Source organism: Tachysurus fulvidraco, chromosome 8 (genome assembly GCF_022655615.1).
Source record: "Tachysurus fulvidraco isolate hzauxx_2018 chromosome 8, HZAU_PFXX_2.0, whole genome shotgun sequence".
Classification (NCBI taxonomy): domain Eukaryota; kingdom Metazoa; phylum Chordata; class Actinopteri; order Siluriformes; family Bagridae; genus Tachysurus; species Tachysurus fulvidraco.
The window spans coordinates 12,877,595-12,893,975 of NC_062525.1; the positions used below are offsets into that span (position 1 = coordinate 12,877,595).

The 16,381-nt window shown below is 40.4% G+C and overlaps 1 protein-coding gene across 3 annotated transcripts in view; it reads left to right on the forward strand.

Moving 5' to 3' along the window:
- Positions 1–16,381, forward strand: part of grid1b (glutamate receptor, ionotropic, delta 1b) — a 287,849-nt gene that overhangs the window by 254,907 nt on the left and 16,561 nt on the right. For all 3 annotated transcript variants that reach the window (XM_047817636.1, XM_047817635.1, XM_027177782.2), the window contains 6 exons: positions 1,803–1,976; positions 3,312–3,473; positions 3,971–4,090; positions 13,759–13,860; positions 14,208–14,405; positions 14,828–15,152. In XM_047817636.1, coding sequence (XP_047673592.1) covers positions 1,803–1,976; positions 3,312–3,473; positions 3,971–4,090; positions 13,759–13,860; positions 14,208–14,405; positions 14,828–15,152 — 1,081 coding nt within the window. The remainder of the gene's footprint in view (positions 1–1,802; positions 1,977–3,311; positions 3,474–3,970; positions 4,091–13,758; positions 13,861–14,207; positions 14,406–14,827; positions 15,153–16,381) is intronic.

Consider the following 16,381-nt stretch of genomic DNA (forward strand, 5'->3'; position numbering starts at 1 on the left):
GCCATAAAGGAAACGAATCCCGTCTGAATAAAGCTTTAACACTCGTCCTCTACTCATCTGTTTTTCTGAAGATCTAAACATCATGACTTCATATCCAGAAGGAACCGGAGTGTTACTATTTTCCCTCTGATTATTCACTGTGTACTGCTTTTGTCATGATACATGTATCATTTCTGACCTTTCTTCTTTTCATAGCTTTCTGTTAAAATAGCTGTTTTTGTCACTTAAGTATCATTAAGATTACATAACAACGACAGGGCAAACCTTCCTCTACAGGTACAGATACAGCTCCAGCGCTCAGACAGAGAAAGTGCAGAGATTATTTAATAGAAGCACAGAGTCAGATCCAACAAACAAAAGACTGAAACAGGAACAAAGAGAGCTAGGTGTGTTATGTAATGTATTATGTATTAGAGAGAGAGAGAGAGAGAGAGAGAGAGAGAGAGAGAGAGAGAGAGAGAGAGAGAGAGAGAGAGACAGAGAGAGAGAGAGACAGAGAGAGAGAGAGAGATACAGAAGAGTCTGGCACACGGGTCACATTATTGTGTTTTTATAAAACAATATTTATTTGCTGATTGATTGATCTATATTTTAGCAGTGAATTCATTTTTATGCAGAAAGTTATCCTCACATTCGTACACGTCCTCGTCCTTCAGGATCCTTCTTTCATTTAAGGAGCTGTAACGATGAAAAGCAAGCAGAAATCAGAGTGTTTTTTTTTTAATAATGATCTTTGAATAGTTTGTGAGGTTCATATTTTATATAAGAGCTCGATGCACACAGAGCCTTAGCTGAGGAGTTATGTCAGGAGTATTATATCAGACATGCGATGTATGTTTTGGGGGGGTTTAATTCAGTGTGTTAATTTAGTGTGTTCATTGGTGTGTGGTAATAGGGATGTGTTAAGTATGGTGTGTTCACTGGGGTGTGATAAGTCAGGTGTGTTAATTGGCATGTGCTAATTTGGGTTAGTCGGATATGTTAAGTAGGGCTTGTTAATTGTGTTTTTTTCTGGTGTGTTAATTGGGATTTGTTGAATGGGGTTTGTTACGCCAGGTGTGTTAGCTGGGGTTTGTTAAATGGGGTGTTAATTGCTGTTTGTTCAATGGGGTTTGTTATGTCAGTTGTGTTAATTGGGATTTGTTAATTTGGGTTTGCTAAGTCAGGTGTGTTAATTTGGGATTTGTTAATTGTGGTTTATTAAGTCATGTGTGTTAATTGGCATTTGTTAATTTAGGTTTAAGTCATGTGTGTTAATTAGGATGTGTTAATTGTGGTTTAAGTCATGTGTGTTAATTGGGATGTGTTAATTGTGGTTTAAGTCATGTGTGTTAATTGGGATGTGTTAATTGTGGTTTAAGTCATGTGTGTTAATTGGGATATGTTAATTGGGCTTTGTTAAGTCATGTGTGTTAATTAGCTCGTGTGAATTGGAGTTTGTTAAGTCTTGTGTGTTAACTGCGGCATGTTAATTGGAGTGTGTAATCTTTTCCTCACTCTGGTGCAGGCTGATGTATTTTTCACACCAGCTCCAGCTCATTAAAGGATAACTCAGATGACGAGCTGAGAAAATGCGCCGGTCTCCAGAAATTGAGATATTTTGCTGAAGCAGGACAAGAAGCGAGTCATTTTCTCCACACAGATGAGATGAAAAAACACACAGCGGAAATCACCACCTCATCATCCTGCTGAAGAGCTCGCTGTCCGATCTAATTTTACTGTCAAAGAAACAGCTTTGGAATATAAATATATTTATATAAACTCATCCGTGTGTGTGTTTTTATTGTTGTTGTTGTTTTTAGGAGATCAGCGACACTGAGATCATGGAGCTGGCCCACAGTGCACTGGGCAGGATGACGGTCATCAGACAGATCTTTCCTCTGTGGAGAGACAGCAGTGTGAACTGTATGAGGAACAGCCATCGCATCTCATCTCTGCTCTGTGACCCTCAGGAGGGATACCTGCAGTCGCTTGAGGTCACTTCCTGTTGATTTTCCTATAACGCTGTATTAATTAGAGATCAGGGCGAGCTTTAGTTTCCTGTTGCATCAGCAGTGTTAAAGCTCTGGCTTCCTTTCTTCTCTCAGTTTAAATGAAACAATTGAAGAAAAAAAAAACAGAAATTACCGTAATCTTATTTAATGTCCAGAGCCCCGTTACAGCTTCATCTCACCACACTCCAATAATGGAAGACTGTCCTTTCGGAGACTTGAACGAAATCCTGAAATATCCGTGTCTCGGCGATGCTTCTTTCGGAGTGTGATGTTCTTTATGAGTCTAAGCAGAGATGAGTTCCTGTCACCGGCGATGATGCAGTGGCTTAATGGTGGCGTGCGGCTAGAAGACACCTCTCCGTCCTCATCAGCCGTGACACTCTGAGGTTTTCAGTGTGTCACACGGCATCTGAGCCTCTTCCTGGATTTTCTATATCTTGATGCACTCTTGCTCCTGACACACGGCATGGCTTCGGCGCTGTAATGTGTTGCGCCAGGCTTTAGTGTCACAAATATAATGCAGATGTGACATCAGACGCTGAAGTCCGATCTTCACATTGCGTGCCTCGGAGACTGACTGAGAAATTACAGCCTCAAGAACGCCGAGCTAGCACAACTAATGTTAATATGGCATGGGTGATGGTTTATGCTGGGCAGATATGAATAATCTCAACACAATAATCACTGACTTCTCACATTGTGTGTGTGTGTGTGTGTGTGTGTGTGTGTGTGTGTGTGTGTGTGTGTGTGTGTGTGTGTGTGTCTGTGTGTCTGTGTGTGTGTGTGGAGCTTCATGTGTCTCAGAGGAGTCCTGTGTGAGGCTTCACTCTCTCTGTGGGTAGGAAATGAAGGAAAATGATCCGCTATAATGTAGTAGAACAAACTGGAATAGAAATGAATCTACTTTACACACTGAACACCTTATACCCAACACTCAACACCTCATACTCAACACTTTACACTTAACAGCTCATACTCAACACCACATACTCACACTACACCTTATACTCAACACTTTACATGCAGAGCCTCATACTCAACACTTTAAACTTAACAGCTCATACTCAACCCCTACACTCAACACCACATACTCACAATCAACACATCATACTCAATAATCAATACCACATATTCAACACCTCACACTCAACACTCAACACCTCATACTCAGCACTCAATTTAATCTCACCACCTCAAACTCAGAGCCCCATACATTCAACACCTCACACTCAATACCCCACCAAACACACAACACTTCACACTGAGCCTTAGACCTCACACCTTCATTCATCAATCATCTCTTTCCTTTTATTTCAGGTTTCCAACTTGTACTTGTATGACAGCGTGCTGATGCTAGCTAACGCCTTCTACAGGAAGTTAGAGGACAGGAAGTGGCACAGCATGGCCAGCCTGAACTGCATACGGAAGTCCACCAAGCCCTGGAATGGAGGCTGGTCCATGCTGGAGACCATCCAGAAGGTACAATAATCTACTCCTCTCAGAAGGTAGCAATTAGCTGAAAGCCATTTGTCTACAGCTAAGACTCCAGGCCAAGAGTGAGTTGCTCACAGTTTCAAACCCTTGGAGCTGCAGAAAAAGAAATAAAGTGTTTGTGTTAAGTGTGAGCTCTAGATATGAGGCTGTGTGAGTTCTGATCTGTCTGAGTTTTATGTTAAATATGAGCGCTACATGAGACTGAGTGACTTGTGCTGTGCTAAACGTCTCTCAGAAAGTTCAGCCCAGGGCCTGCAGCATCATCCTCACTGATCCCTTATTTTCATCTGTCTTTTTTTCTGTTATATCAGGGATTGATAACTTTCTGTATCCTCCTCAGTCTGTTTTAATCTCTGACCTACAGACAACACTGATGATCTGCTACTGATAGGCTGTAATTGAGCTAATAAGGACATCCATTAGACCGTGGAGTCATGCAGCGTCATTTTATGCTAAATGGGTGGATGTGCCTCTCTCGCCAGGGTCGCATCACTGGCCTCACTGGAGCTATGGACTTCATGGACAATGGATCCAACTCGCACGTTCAGTTTGAGATTTTGGGCACCAGCTTCAGCGAGACCTTCGGAAAAGACATCAAAAGGGTACGTTTAAAAAGAAAGAAAGAAAGAAAGAAAGAAAGAAAGAAAGAAAGAAAGAAAGAAAGAAAGACAGTGTGCTAGCCATCAGAAATCAAGGTTTATTTACTGATCCATTTCATTCTTTATGAACCTTACTTCCCTTTAACTTCTTTTAATAAACCTCAGGGTTTTTTTTAAACTTTACTTAAAAATATCTTTGGACATTTCTGCTCTCTGTTTGTGAAACTCTAGATATCACTGCGATATACTGTATGTCCTGATAAACAGAGATATATGATATATATGATATACTAAGATGATACTACAGTTTAAAATGTCTGAGCATATCGAGTGTGTTACATCTAAGTGTATCGTCTCGGTGCCAACTGCATGGCAATAAAACCTCGGAGAAGAACAGAAAGTGACAGAAACACTCAAACATCTGAGTAGACGATCTTCCATCAGGCTTTATTGTGGTTCAAGATAATACTATAATCATTTTTAATCCTGACACGAGTACACGCTTAACACAACCACTTACAGACAAAAATAGTAATAGTACAGTAGTTCTACCAAGCATGTGTGTGTGTGTGTGTGTGTGTGTGTGTGTGTGTGTGTGTGTGTGTGTGTGTGTGTGTGTGTGTGTGTGTGTGTGTGTGTGTGGAGAAAGATTCAGTGAACAATCTGTCATTGTTAGAAAGTGAATGATGGACAATCAGCATGACAGCATTAGCTTCATAACAATATATTCATAACATTTATTGTGAGAGAAGAAACCCAATGTGAGCAAAAACATGAGAGAACCATAAAGTCACTACAAATATATTCATTTTAGATTTAGTGATTCTGTTAAACGCAAAATTCAGGAATCAATTTTCTAGAAGTTTCTACCAGTTCCTTCGCTAATCAGCAGTTCCGTGCATCAATATCTGCCTTATGCCTTAATATCTGAAAATGCTGAAGGTTTTTGATACAGGATGGATGATTAGAGTCTGATATTAGTGGTATTATCCACACCTACAGTGCAGGGAGCAATTTTATGCCTGTAAAATGGAGCCTGTGAAAAGATTATTCATTTCCACGGACCTCATGAACACAAAACGTTTTGTAACACTTCTGTTAGTTTCCAAGAGTCTTAGATCACAGCTTACTGCCGCAGTCAGGAACACTTACATGGAAAAAACACACACACACCTATAAGGCATGATTGTGTTTTGTCGCTATGTGCCAGACTTTATCCTCACCATAACACACTTTTGTTCCCAGCCCAGTGTTACAGAGCTGCTCATGACATTCACAGACTCTGCTTTCTTTCTTTCTTTCTTTCTTTCTTTCTTTCTTTCTTTCTTTCTTTCTTTCTTTCTTTCTTTCTTTCTTTCTCCTGAATCCTGCAGTCTGTTTGCGTATTTGCAAACCGTGTGTGTGTGTGTGTGTGTGTGTGTGTGTGTGTGTGTGTGTGTGTGTGTGTGTGTGTGTATATAATTGTGGGAGAAAGAGAGAAGCTCTTATTACCTGAGACTTACCATCTACAGTACATTGATGATGCTGCTGTGGTTTCTACAAAGCGCCTCATCCACCGTTTCCACGTTGAACCCTGGCATGCAGAATCAGTAATCATCAATACATTGCAGTGCAAGGCAAAGATGCTTCAGCTCTACTCCTCCCCCTGAAGGATTTTACTTTTAATCCTTCAGATCTACACAGGGTGAGCAGTGCTGTTGCTTGGATCTGTGTGTATATGTGCGCACATGTGCATGTATTGGACTTGAAGTAAATTTGCAGCCTAAAGCTTGCACATCCACACACCTGCTGTCTGACTGACCAGCAAAATGGCTCCATCACACCATTTCAGATTAGCAGGTGACCACCCCATGGCCTGGCTCCAGGGACAGCTCTCACTAACACTAATCCAACCAGGGTGTGCCTTTTTATGGTATTTATGATAAGGTTCCTCAGCACAGATGCTGGGATCTCTCTTCATGGTGGAATGAGGTGATCAGTAGTCTAAAACACTCCCAGAGCTGCTACATCTCTGAAACATGACGTGGGGTTTGGTCAGCTTCCAAGCCCTGTATAGTTCCTGATAGAGCTGTATCAAACCTCGTTGGAGAGATGATATCCTAGGAAACATCTGGAAATCCCCCAGCTAGAATATGGGGCTAGGGGTATAAGTCCACCAATATAAGTTAAAAAAAAAAAGAATTAACTTAAGCTTTATCTCTGCTGATTACACTTGGGCAGTTCAGCATAGCATGGTGTGTTTTTGGAGGAAACTGGAGAACCCAGAGAGCACCCACCAATACAGGGTGTTTTATATGTTCAAGAACATATAAAACTCCACATAGATGGAAACATGACCTCACGATCTGATGTTACATCAGATACTCCATTCTGCTCAGAGACTCCACATCTCCTAGTGTGTTTATGTGGAGCATGTGGCAGTTTTGCTGCTAAGCAGCTCATCGTGGAGTGGGTGGACTGGCGAGAAGCACATTCCATAAATCTGAATCTCTCCTATAATAATACTAGATCATTCATCTATCTAACTGTCTCTCTGTATGTCTGTTTGTCTGTCTTTCTGTCTTTCTATCTATATTTTTCTGCTTTTGTTTTTGTTTTCACCAATCTGTTGCCTCCCATCTATTGTTTAAAAATGAAGAGTAATGTAAATTACAGGAGAGAGGACCGAACCCGTCCGCTGCTAATGAAGATTTAATCACCCTGCATCCCAACTTGAATTATGAACCCAGCATATCGCATTATGGCCATTAGGTTCCTGCGACCATGGCCATTTAGCTTGCAGACACACACACACACACTCCCACAGGCCAGTGGTCTCCCCTCACCCACTCGGCACATTTATTAGCTGTAATGAAAGGCAAAGACAGCTAATGGCACGTCAAGTGCACTCAGTCCCGTTGTTGTTCTTTATTAGAGTCTCAGCCTCACTCACCGTAACCAGCACCTCCCAACAAAACATCCATCCAGTCGACTCCATCTCCAACTCGCTATGGAGACAAATGAGGAGCGCTGCTGTTTATTTGACATATGTCATGAATTTAAAGCACAGACTATTCACTACATCTCCAAAGCATGAATGCAAAAAGCTTTCAGAGTCTAAAGGAAAGCAGGAACCTCGTGGCCGTGGTTACGCGGTTCAGGCTGTCAGTCTCCATGTCTCATCCTCTCTCATCTTCTCTTAATTTCTAATCTCTCTACTTTCTGCTCACGACTTTTTCTCCAGCAGATGGAGCAGCTCACAGATTAAGAGTAATGGAGATTGAGGTGTTATTTTCTTGTTCCTGTTCTCTTTTCTTCTTACCAGCCTGTTTTTGTATACATTTACCACTCCTGGTAGCTTCCATTTCTCTGAAACAATATTGCTTGCCAAAAGAGAGAAACAGTTTATGGAATCCCATTTAAGGAAATGCAACTGGGTCTTCTAGGAAATCTAATAAGCACGGATGTAACAAGGTGGGAATTGCATCCTTTTTTTTTATCCTTCACAATGCACACCATCTGACTTTCTGCTGTAGAAATGAACATCGAGGAACTTAAAATTGCAGATTCTGGCTAAATTTCTACCAGATACTACAACAGCTACAAGAAGATATGTTTTGCTGATGTTTATGGGAAATAATTGGGAAACATAAACTCCACTATCAAGCAACTGTCAAGCTCACAGCATCATCTCTGTCCAGGTATTAACCTTCCTGTACCATTTCCCTTCAGTTAACAGGAGATGATGAGCGAGCACATAGTTTTTCTCATTTTTGAAAAAGATGCGAACTCCGAATGTCGCAAATCTCATTTCCTAATGTGACAGAACCCATTACCTTTTCCACGGATAAAAAAAAAAACAGCCTTTTCTTTTTCATTACTCCTCACACCGCTAAGAAGAAGAACAGTAATTATAGTGCACTTACACACACGCACTATTCTCTGGATTCCGAATCACAGTGAAATGTCCTTTATTTTTTTCTTTATTTTTTATTCTTTTTTTTCTGCTGTTTGGTGTTGTTGCTAGGTTTCACACTGTACACACAGCACAAAAACAGAGTGAAAAACAAGCAAAAAAAAAATAACAGTGTGCGTAAGGCTGAAAGTGTTCACATAAAACACTATCAGCTGTTAGTCAAAAAAAAGAGAGAGAGAAAGATTTATATAGACAGAATATAGAGAACATACAATTATAGAATATAATAAAAATTATATAAAAGCAATATATCTATAAGTAATATGGCAATATAAGTATAGTATAAGTATAATATAATATATACTTGTGAGTTTTATTTATAGGAAATCCATTAGTCATATACCCTAAAATGTATAGCAAAATATTTTTATATTCTTATATATAATAAGTTTTATAGAAAGATATTAGCAATGTAAAGTCATTTTGAATAATGTAGTCTAGTACAGTAATATAACTCATATAGAGTAGTAATGTCACTATAATTAATCTAGAGCAGTAGCAGTAGCGTACTACTTGTTTTTAACCTAGCTGAGTTCTCTCACACCAGCCGACTGTGTTAGCTCCACACTTCAGATTCAAAACTCTGATGCTTGCTACAAACCCATAAATGGTCCAGCTCAATCTTATCTCAAAGCTCTTGTCACTTCTCACACTGCACCTCGCTTCCTCAGAGCTACCAGCACTTGTCCTACCATCTCTAAGGGTAAGAGGTAGCTATACAGACTCATTTCTGTGCTGGCACCAAGGTGGTGGAATGAACTTTTGCTAGATGTCCGAACAGTTGAGTCACTGGCTATCTTCGAACGAGGGGTGAAGACCTACCTCTAAAATAATAGGTGGATAGCATTCTAAGTGTGTAACCTAGTGAACCAGTGTTAATGTATAGACTGTGTTTCCAGACTTGACCTGGATAAGGGCGTCTGCCAAATGCTGTAAATGTAATGTAATTACAGTAATATTACTGGCTCTTACAGTGAGATGGTTATAAGTAATATATTTAGCATGGTAGCATTGTACTATACAGTAACTATGGTATAGCAATATGAGGAAAGTAGTTATAGCTTCTCTAACACAGTATAGAGATAGATCTGTAACATGGGGCAGTAAGATGAGATGAGATGAGATAAGATGAGATGAGATAATATGAGATGAGAAGATGAGATGAAATGAGATAAGATGAGAAGATAAGATAGTAAAATCTTTTTAAGTCATAGTTGTTATTCCAGTTAACAAGAAATGAGATTCTGAGGATGTTTGTGGGATGTTTGTGTATTCACTGAGCTGTCAGTCAGCCTCAGTAAGGCGAGGTAAGATACATGATAAGCAACAAATGATTTATTTCAGAGGCTTTTGAGCTTGAGTCTTCCTCTTTACTTCCTGTAAGTGTCCGCTCTGATACACCATCCGTCATGTCCTGAATTTCATTTGTCACTATAGTAAGAAGTTTGACACAAAGTGAGAAAATCTGACAGATGTTGATGAATCGGTCGGTCGGCTCTCTGAGCCTCGGGCGCTTCGAGATCATCACTCTGTGTTGTCGAGTGTTTGTGACGGACAGAGAAGCGGCGTGACATTTAACCCCATCACATTTGCTATCTGACCTTGGCTATAAGTTTGTTAGGAAGGAGGAAAGTGTCTGGGATGGAGCACTGAGCTGCACTACTGGATCACCAGGTCACTTCACATGTATCCAGGCTGGAGGAAGGAACATTATAATGAACAATAGTGTTAGAAAAAAGAGACTGCAGCAGTATTAAACTGGTTTTTTAGACCAGTAGCCTGTGCTTCTGTTAGTGTTTATTAGTGTTATTCGTAGTCTTAGTGTTGGCCAGTGTTACTGTAGCTTAGTTACTGTTAGTGTTCGTGTTAATTAATTATTGTTAGCATTTGTTAATGTTAGTGTCAGGGTTAGTTTTTGTATGTTAGTGATAGTGTTTGTTAATGTTTGTGTCAGGGTTAGTTTTTGTATGTTAGTGATAGTGTTTGTTAATGTTTGTGTCAGGGTTAGTTAGTGTTGGTTAGTGTTTTGGTTTATTAGTGTTATTGTTTGTTAGTGTTAGTGCTTATTAGTGTTACTGTCAGGCTTAGTTATTGTTTGTTGGTGTTAGTGTAAATTTGTTATTGTTAGTGAGAATGATAGTGTTTGTTAATGTTAGTGTTAGTGTCAGGGTTATTGGTGTTTGTTGGTGTTGTTTTTTTATTAGTTTTAGTGTTATTGTTAGCGATAGTGTTTGTTAGTGTTAGTGTCTACTGTATTTGTGTTAGTGTCAGGGTTATTGGTGTTTGTTAGATTCAAACACACACCAGCATTGTTTTACAAACTCCTCTTCATACAGTGATAATTGTTGTGTATTATTTTTGTGACTAGTAAGTTTTAGGTGATGTTCATGTGATATTCAGCGTTAGGTGATGTTGAGGTGAAATGCAGGTAATGGTTAGTGTTAGGTGATGTTCAGTGTTTGGTGATGTTTAGGTGATGTTCAGGTGATGTTCAGATAATGTTCAGTGTTAGGTGATGTTCCATGTTAGGTGATATTCAGATAATATTCAGTGTTAGGTGGTGTTCAGTGTTAGGTGATGTTCAGGGTATGTTCAGTGTTAGGTGATGTTCAGTGTTAGGTGATGTTCAGGCGATTTTCAGGTGATATTTGAGTGTAAGGTGATGTTCAGGTGATGTTCAGGTGATGTTCAGTGTTAGGTGATGTTCAGGTGATGTTCAGTGTTAGGTGATGTTCAGGTGATTTTCAGGTGGTGTTCAGTGTTAGTTGATGTTCAGGTGATGTTCAGTGTTAGGTGATGTTCAGGGTTAGGTGATGTTCAGGTGATTTTCAGGTGATGTTCAGCATTAGGTGATGTTCAGGTGATTTTCAGGTGGTGTTCAGGTGATTTTCAGGTAATGTTCAGTGTTAGGTGATGTTCAGGTGATTTTCAGGTGTTGTTCAGTGTTAGGTGATGTTCAGGTGATTTTCAGGTGATGTTCAGTGTTAGGTGATGTTCAGTGTTAGGTGATGTTCAGGTGATTTTCAGGTGGTGTTCAGTGTTAGGTGATTTTCAGGTGATTTTCAGGTGGTGTTCAGTGTTAGGTGATGTTCAGTGTTAGGTGATGTTCAGGTGATTTTCAGGTGGTGTTCAGTGTTAGGTGATGTTCAGTGTTAGGTGATGTTCAGGTGATTTTCAGGTGGTGTTCAGTGTTAGGTGATGTTCAGGTGATTTTCAGGTGGTGTTCAGTGTTAGGTGATGTTCATGTGATGTTCAGGTAATGTTCAGTGTTAGGTGATGTTCAGTGTTAGGTGGTGTTCAGTGTTAAGTGATGTTCATGTGATGTTCAGGTAATGTTCAGTGTTAGGTGATGTTCAGTGTTAGGTGATGTTCAGTGTTAGGTGATGTTCAGTGTTAGGTGATGTTCAGGTGATTTTCAGGTGGTGTTCAGTGTTAGGTGATGTTCATGTGATGTTCAGGTGGTGTTCAGTGTTAGGTGATGTTCAGGTAATGTTCATTTTCCAATACAGACATATACACTTATGCTGATAAAGTTCCTTGTATCTGCTTCATCTCTACCTCACACTCAGGTTTTAATAAAGCAAGAAAGCAGCAATAAAAAGAGTGAATTTTGCCCCTGGTGCATTTTGGCTTCAGATGAAGTTTTGTCTCCATTTTGGGAGAAGTCTAATAGGCCACAGCTTCCAGTTCCCTTCACCTGTGACTGGGAGCTTTTGTAGAGATGTACTGTACTCTATAAAAGTCCTGTCTGCAGTTTGTCTTTATTTTCACTTTGTGTTTGTTCTGGCAGTGGCTCAGCACGGAAATGAGGATTTTTTATGAGTCCTGCACTATCACAGGTTTTCTGCAATCACCTTGTGAAGAGCCGAGCTGCTGCTGCAGGGAGTTCATGTGTGTAATCAAGAAACCCCTGGTGGAGCTGGAATCACTGAAGAGTTATCTGAATATTATAGACTAGAAAAAATGGTATTTCGAAGCTCCAGGCTGGCAAACCCAAGTGCGTCTCCAGCCTTTTATTAATGCAGAACCACAACACAGCAGCTTATTAAAGAGAAGCTGGGAGAGAAATATCTGTATCCGAGGCCCGAGCACGAGAACCACTAAAGTTCTCCATTTAACATTCCTCAGGCATTCCGCAGGGTTAACCAGACAGCTCACATGTCACACATGCTGCATATTTCATTAATCTTAGACTTAATCCTGATTATGACCCTGTGTGTGTGTGTGTGTGTGTGTGTGTGTGTGTGTGTGTGTGTGTGTGTGTGTGTGTGTGTGTGTGTGTGTGTGTGTGTGTGTGTAGATGAACTCATACAGAGATTAATCTAAAACCATATCGGATCATTTAATGGAATATGGTTAGGTTTAAACGCAGTCCAATAGCCTGGCTCTTCGTGGAGAATGTTTATTGATTTCTTGATGTGGATTGTTTTATTCTCTTCTATGTGATTGAATTAAAACTCACACACAACTGATATCACCGATGCTGAACGCATTAGCTATATATTCGTAAATGCTCTTTTAGGTCCTTGCTCTCTTTTTTTTTCCCTCTGCAACAAAACCAATTAGTCGATCATCAGGTTTGCTGCAGGAGCAGAGCAGGGAATGGTTTCTAATGTTATTGCCTATTTCTTATGTAAACGAACCTGATCCAGAATAATAATGTGAACTTGGTTGGCTTTCGACGAACAGAGATCGTTCCTGAGCCAGATGAGAATGAGAGGTGTGAAATAGTCCCAGCATTCACGTCAACGATGCCAAGTTCAGCCCAAGCAGCTGTTGAAGCTACTGAGCTCTCTGTTAGTCAGCAGACTTCTCTATAAAAGCATAGTGTTTAGAAACTTCAGAGGAAGTTACAGAAAGGCTATTAGGATAAATACATAATAGTCCACTAAAGTTTTATCCGCCAGAGGTTTGGTTCAGTGTGTGATGTTCTTCTCTCTGGCAGAGAAAAAGGCATGGCTTGCTTTGTTGTGCCAGTAGTGAAGCTTTTCCAGACAAACACATTAATCAAGACGACTCTGTGATGACTTTTGTTGATCGATGGATGCTAGGAGGTACTGCTCAGGGGAATATTTTGCACTGCCAGGATCTGTGTGTGTGTGTGTTCATGTGTGTGTATCATAAATTCATTAGCTAGTCTTGTACTGGATGAGTGAAAGTGCTGTCCAGTTCTGTGAACGAGGCTAAAATATGCCAAATAACAAAATATAACTGTATATGGTAAGCTTATTTAAAGTAAAGTAGGGGTTTATATCATGCTTGTTGAATCTGTTTGCATGAAGATTAGCTACAAATAAGACAGTAGCAAAAAAGTAGCATGTCCTGGGCTACTCATATGCTGTTTCTTAATGTTTATTAAAGGCAAACTATGGCTCTGAAAATTTGAGAAGCTTTTTCTGGAGCAGATAAAAAAATGAAATGAAAGACTCATCAGAGTGTAAAGTTCTACACTATATTATTTTCAATCTTAACTCTTAGGGCAGTGGTGGTTCATATGGTAAATGGCAAGCTGCCACTGCGGGGGCCTTGAGAGAGGCCCTTACCCATAGGCTCCAGGGTGTTGTATCATGTCTGAGCTTGTGCTCTGACCCAAATTATTAACAAGCTGGAAACGTGATGAAAATCACTGTATAGTAATGTATATGTGACAAATAAAGGCTTTGTGTTTGTGTGTGTGTGTGTGTGTGTGTGTGGGTGGCTGTTTTATCTCCTGCAGTTAGCCACATGGGACTCGGTACACGGCTTGAACGGGAGTCTGAAGGAGAGTCGGATAGAGAACGGCATGCAGGGAGTCACAGTCAAAGTTGTCACGCTGCTGGTGAGAGTCATTCACATTAGTTAGTTAGTTAAAATGATTTGTTTTTTAAATGTCTAAACTTTGTTTGAAGTAAAGCCTTTATGTATTTTAAAATAATCTCACCGTCTGTCTACCTACAAAATAATTTTCACCTTGAAACACGGAGCAGAAGCAGCATTATCAGAGCAGGTCCTGGTTTCACGCCTCATGCTCCTTATTACACTTTGTTAATATGCCATTGGTGTAATCCTGCTCTATCACGCCACATATGTCCAGCAGTGCTCGGAAAGGGAAGAACACGATGCAAACTTGTTGGAAATTGTCAGGAAAATCAATCATAGTAAATGATCTATGTCTTCTCTTTAAAGGAGGACCCATTTGTCATGGTAGCAGAAAACATTCTTGGGCAGCCCAAAAGGTACAAAGGATTCTCCATCGATGTTCTTGACGCCTTGGCGAAGATCCTCGGCTTCAAATACGACATCTACCAAGTAGCAGACAGCAAGTATGGCTCTCAGCTTCCCAACGGCTCCTGGAATGGCATGATCGGGGAACTTATTAACAAGGTGAGTGCTTCAGGAGCACTTCAGAGCAAAGAGAAAAGCAAGAGAAAAGAGCAAGAGCAAGAGAAAAGTGTAGAATACGCTCAGAAACCTCAGTCGATAGATCTGGAAAATGTGTTCATATTTTCATGCTTCATGAGACATCGAATGGTTTAATGATTGTAAGAGAACTATAAAAACTACTTCTGTCTAATTATGAAACTGAAAACAAGGGCGAGGTCAAAGGTCAGGCAGACTGAGCAATGCAGGACAATTAAAAAGCAAAATGAGCATCAGCTAAAACCAGAGCGGATCATGAGAGGATCAGGCGTAGATTCAGAGTAATTTTTTAGTTTTTTAGTGTTTTTGAGCAGTTGTGTTTAAGGCAGGTTCTGTAATCTCTGGTGTGGTTCTGCTCCCTGATGGATATGTGTTTGTCCATGCAGAGAGCCGACCTGGCCGTGTCTGCCATCACCATAACACCCGAGCGAGAGAACGTAGTGGACTTCAGCAAGCGCTACATGGATTACTCAGTAGGGATCTTGATGCAAAAACCAGAGGAGAAGATCAACATCTTCTCGTTATTTGCTCCATTTGACCTCGCTGTCTGGGCCTGCATCGCAGCAGCCATTCCTGTGGTCGGAGTCCTGATCTTCCTGCTGAACCGTATGCAGTCGCTGCGCTGCCAGAATCCTGCAGGAGCTCCGTCCACAATGTCCAACTCTCTACACAGTGCTGTGTGGCTTGTTTACGGTGCCTTTGTACACCAGGGTAAGTGTGAAGAGCTTGGTTGCTGCTCCCAAAATATCCTTTAACTACCGAGAGTCAGTAAAGTATCATGTGCTGTTTCGAAATCTATCTCTTTTACATGCCTCGCAGTAATGTTCTGCATTTTATATTTTCCAAAATAAAGCTAAAGGGTTAAAAAGGTTTTATTCTGATTGTGGAGCAGGATCATTTTGAGGAGGTGAAATAGTCATGACTTTGTAATAATAATAGCACCACCTGCTGTACCGGAGCACTCGCATGTAATGGTGAATAAAGAATTTAGTCATTTTTGTAAGATATATAGTGTTTATCATCTCTTAAAAAGATTTATTTCCAAGAATTTAGTTTCAGTGACATTCCATTCCATCCAAAGTTTTCCCAGACCAAACAACATTCACCCTGAAACAAATTTACACACGTGTGTAAATTAACACACGTATTTGCCATGCACACGTGTGTTAAAGCAATAAAATAAACAATAATGCAAACACTACCTTAAATATGATGAGCATAGAAGGAAGACTTGTAAAAAGGTCATACAGAATGTCTGCTCCAGAAAGAGAGCAGAGATACAGAGCAGAGATGGAGACAGGATGGAGACATGGAGGCCAGAGCACAGTAGCTGTAAGCAGCAAGCTGTGAGGCTGGTGGTGGTAAACATGGTGGTGTTTGAAAAGCAGCTACTAAAGAACAGAGACCTGCTGGAGGTGCCTTTGTGTGGAGACACTGAGTAACGGCTTCATCTGATCCAAAAAGCAAAAAAAACGACCTGCTCAGCAAATTTGATGCTCCATCTGCATCTATTACCACCTGGCACTCTGCCACTGAAGTGCTTTTATGCCAAGCAGCCCGTAATTAAATCAGGGGAGGCCCTGTCCCATTGGTCCTTAGCCTGCCACCGTCTAATCTTTGCTGTGATTGATAGGTGTAGCACAAAAGCCTCTGCAACGAATCTATGCAACTTCTCCACATTTGTCCTTTTATTGAGCATGGTGGAATTAGAACAGGAGGAATTAGCATGTGGCTAATAAGCTCACAGCAGCACTTTCCTTTGCCTGACACACCATCTTCCTCTGGAGATTAGCTGTATAGGTATTCTTTACTAACATCTGATTTGTAGAAACTTATACATTGATTTGTAAGTTGTGTTGCAGTAGGTGGCAATATAACTACAGAAAAATTGCATAAATTAAAAAGGACTGCAAGTTTTTGCTAGTTTCAATGTTAGCATG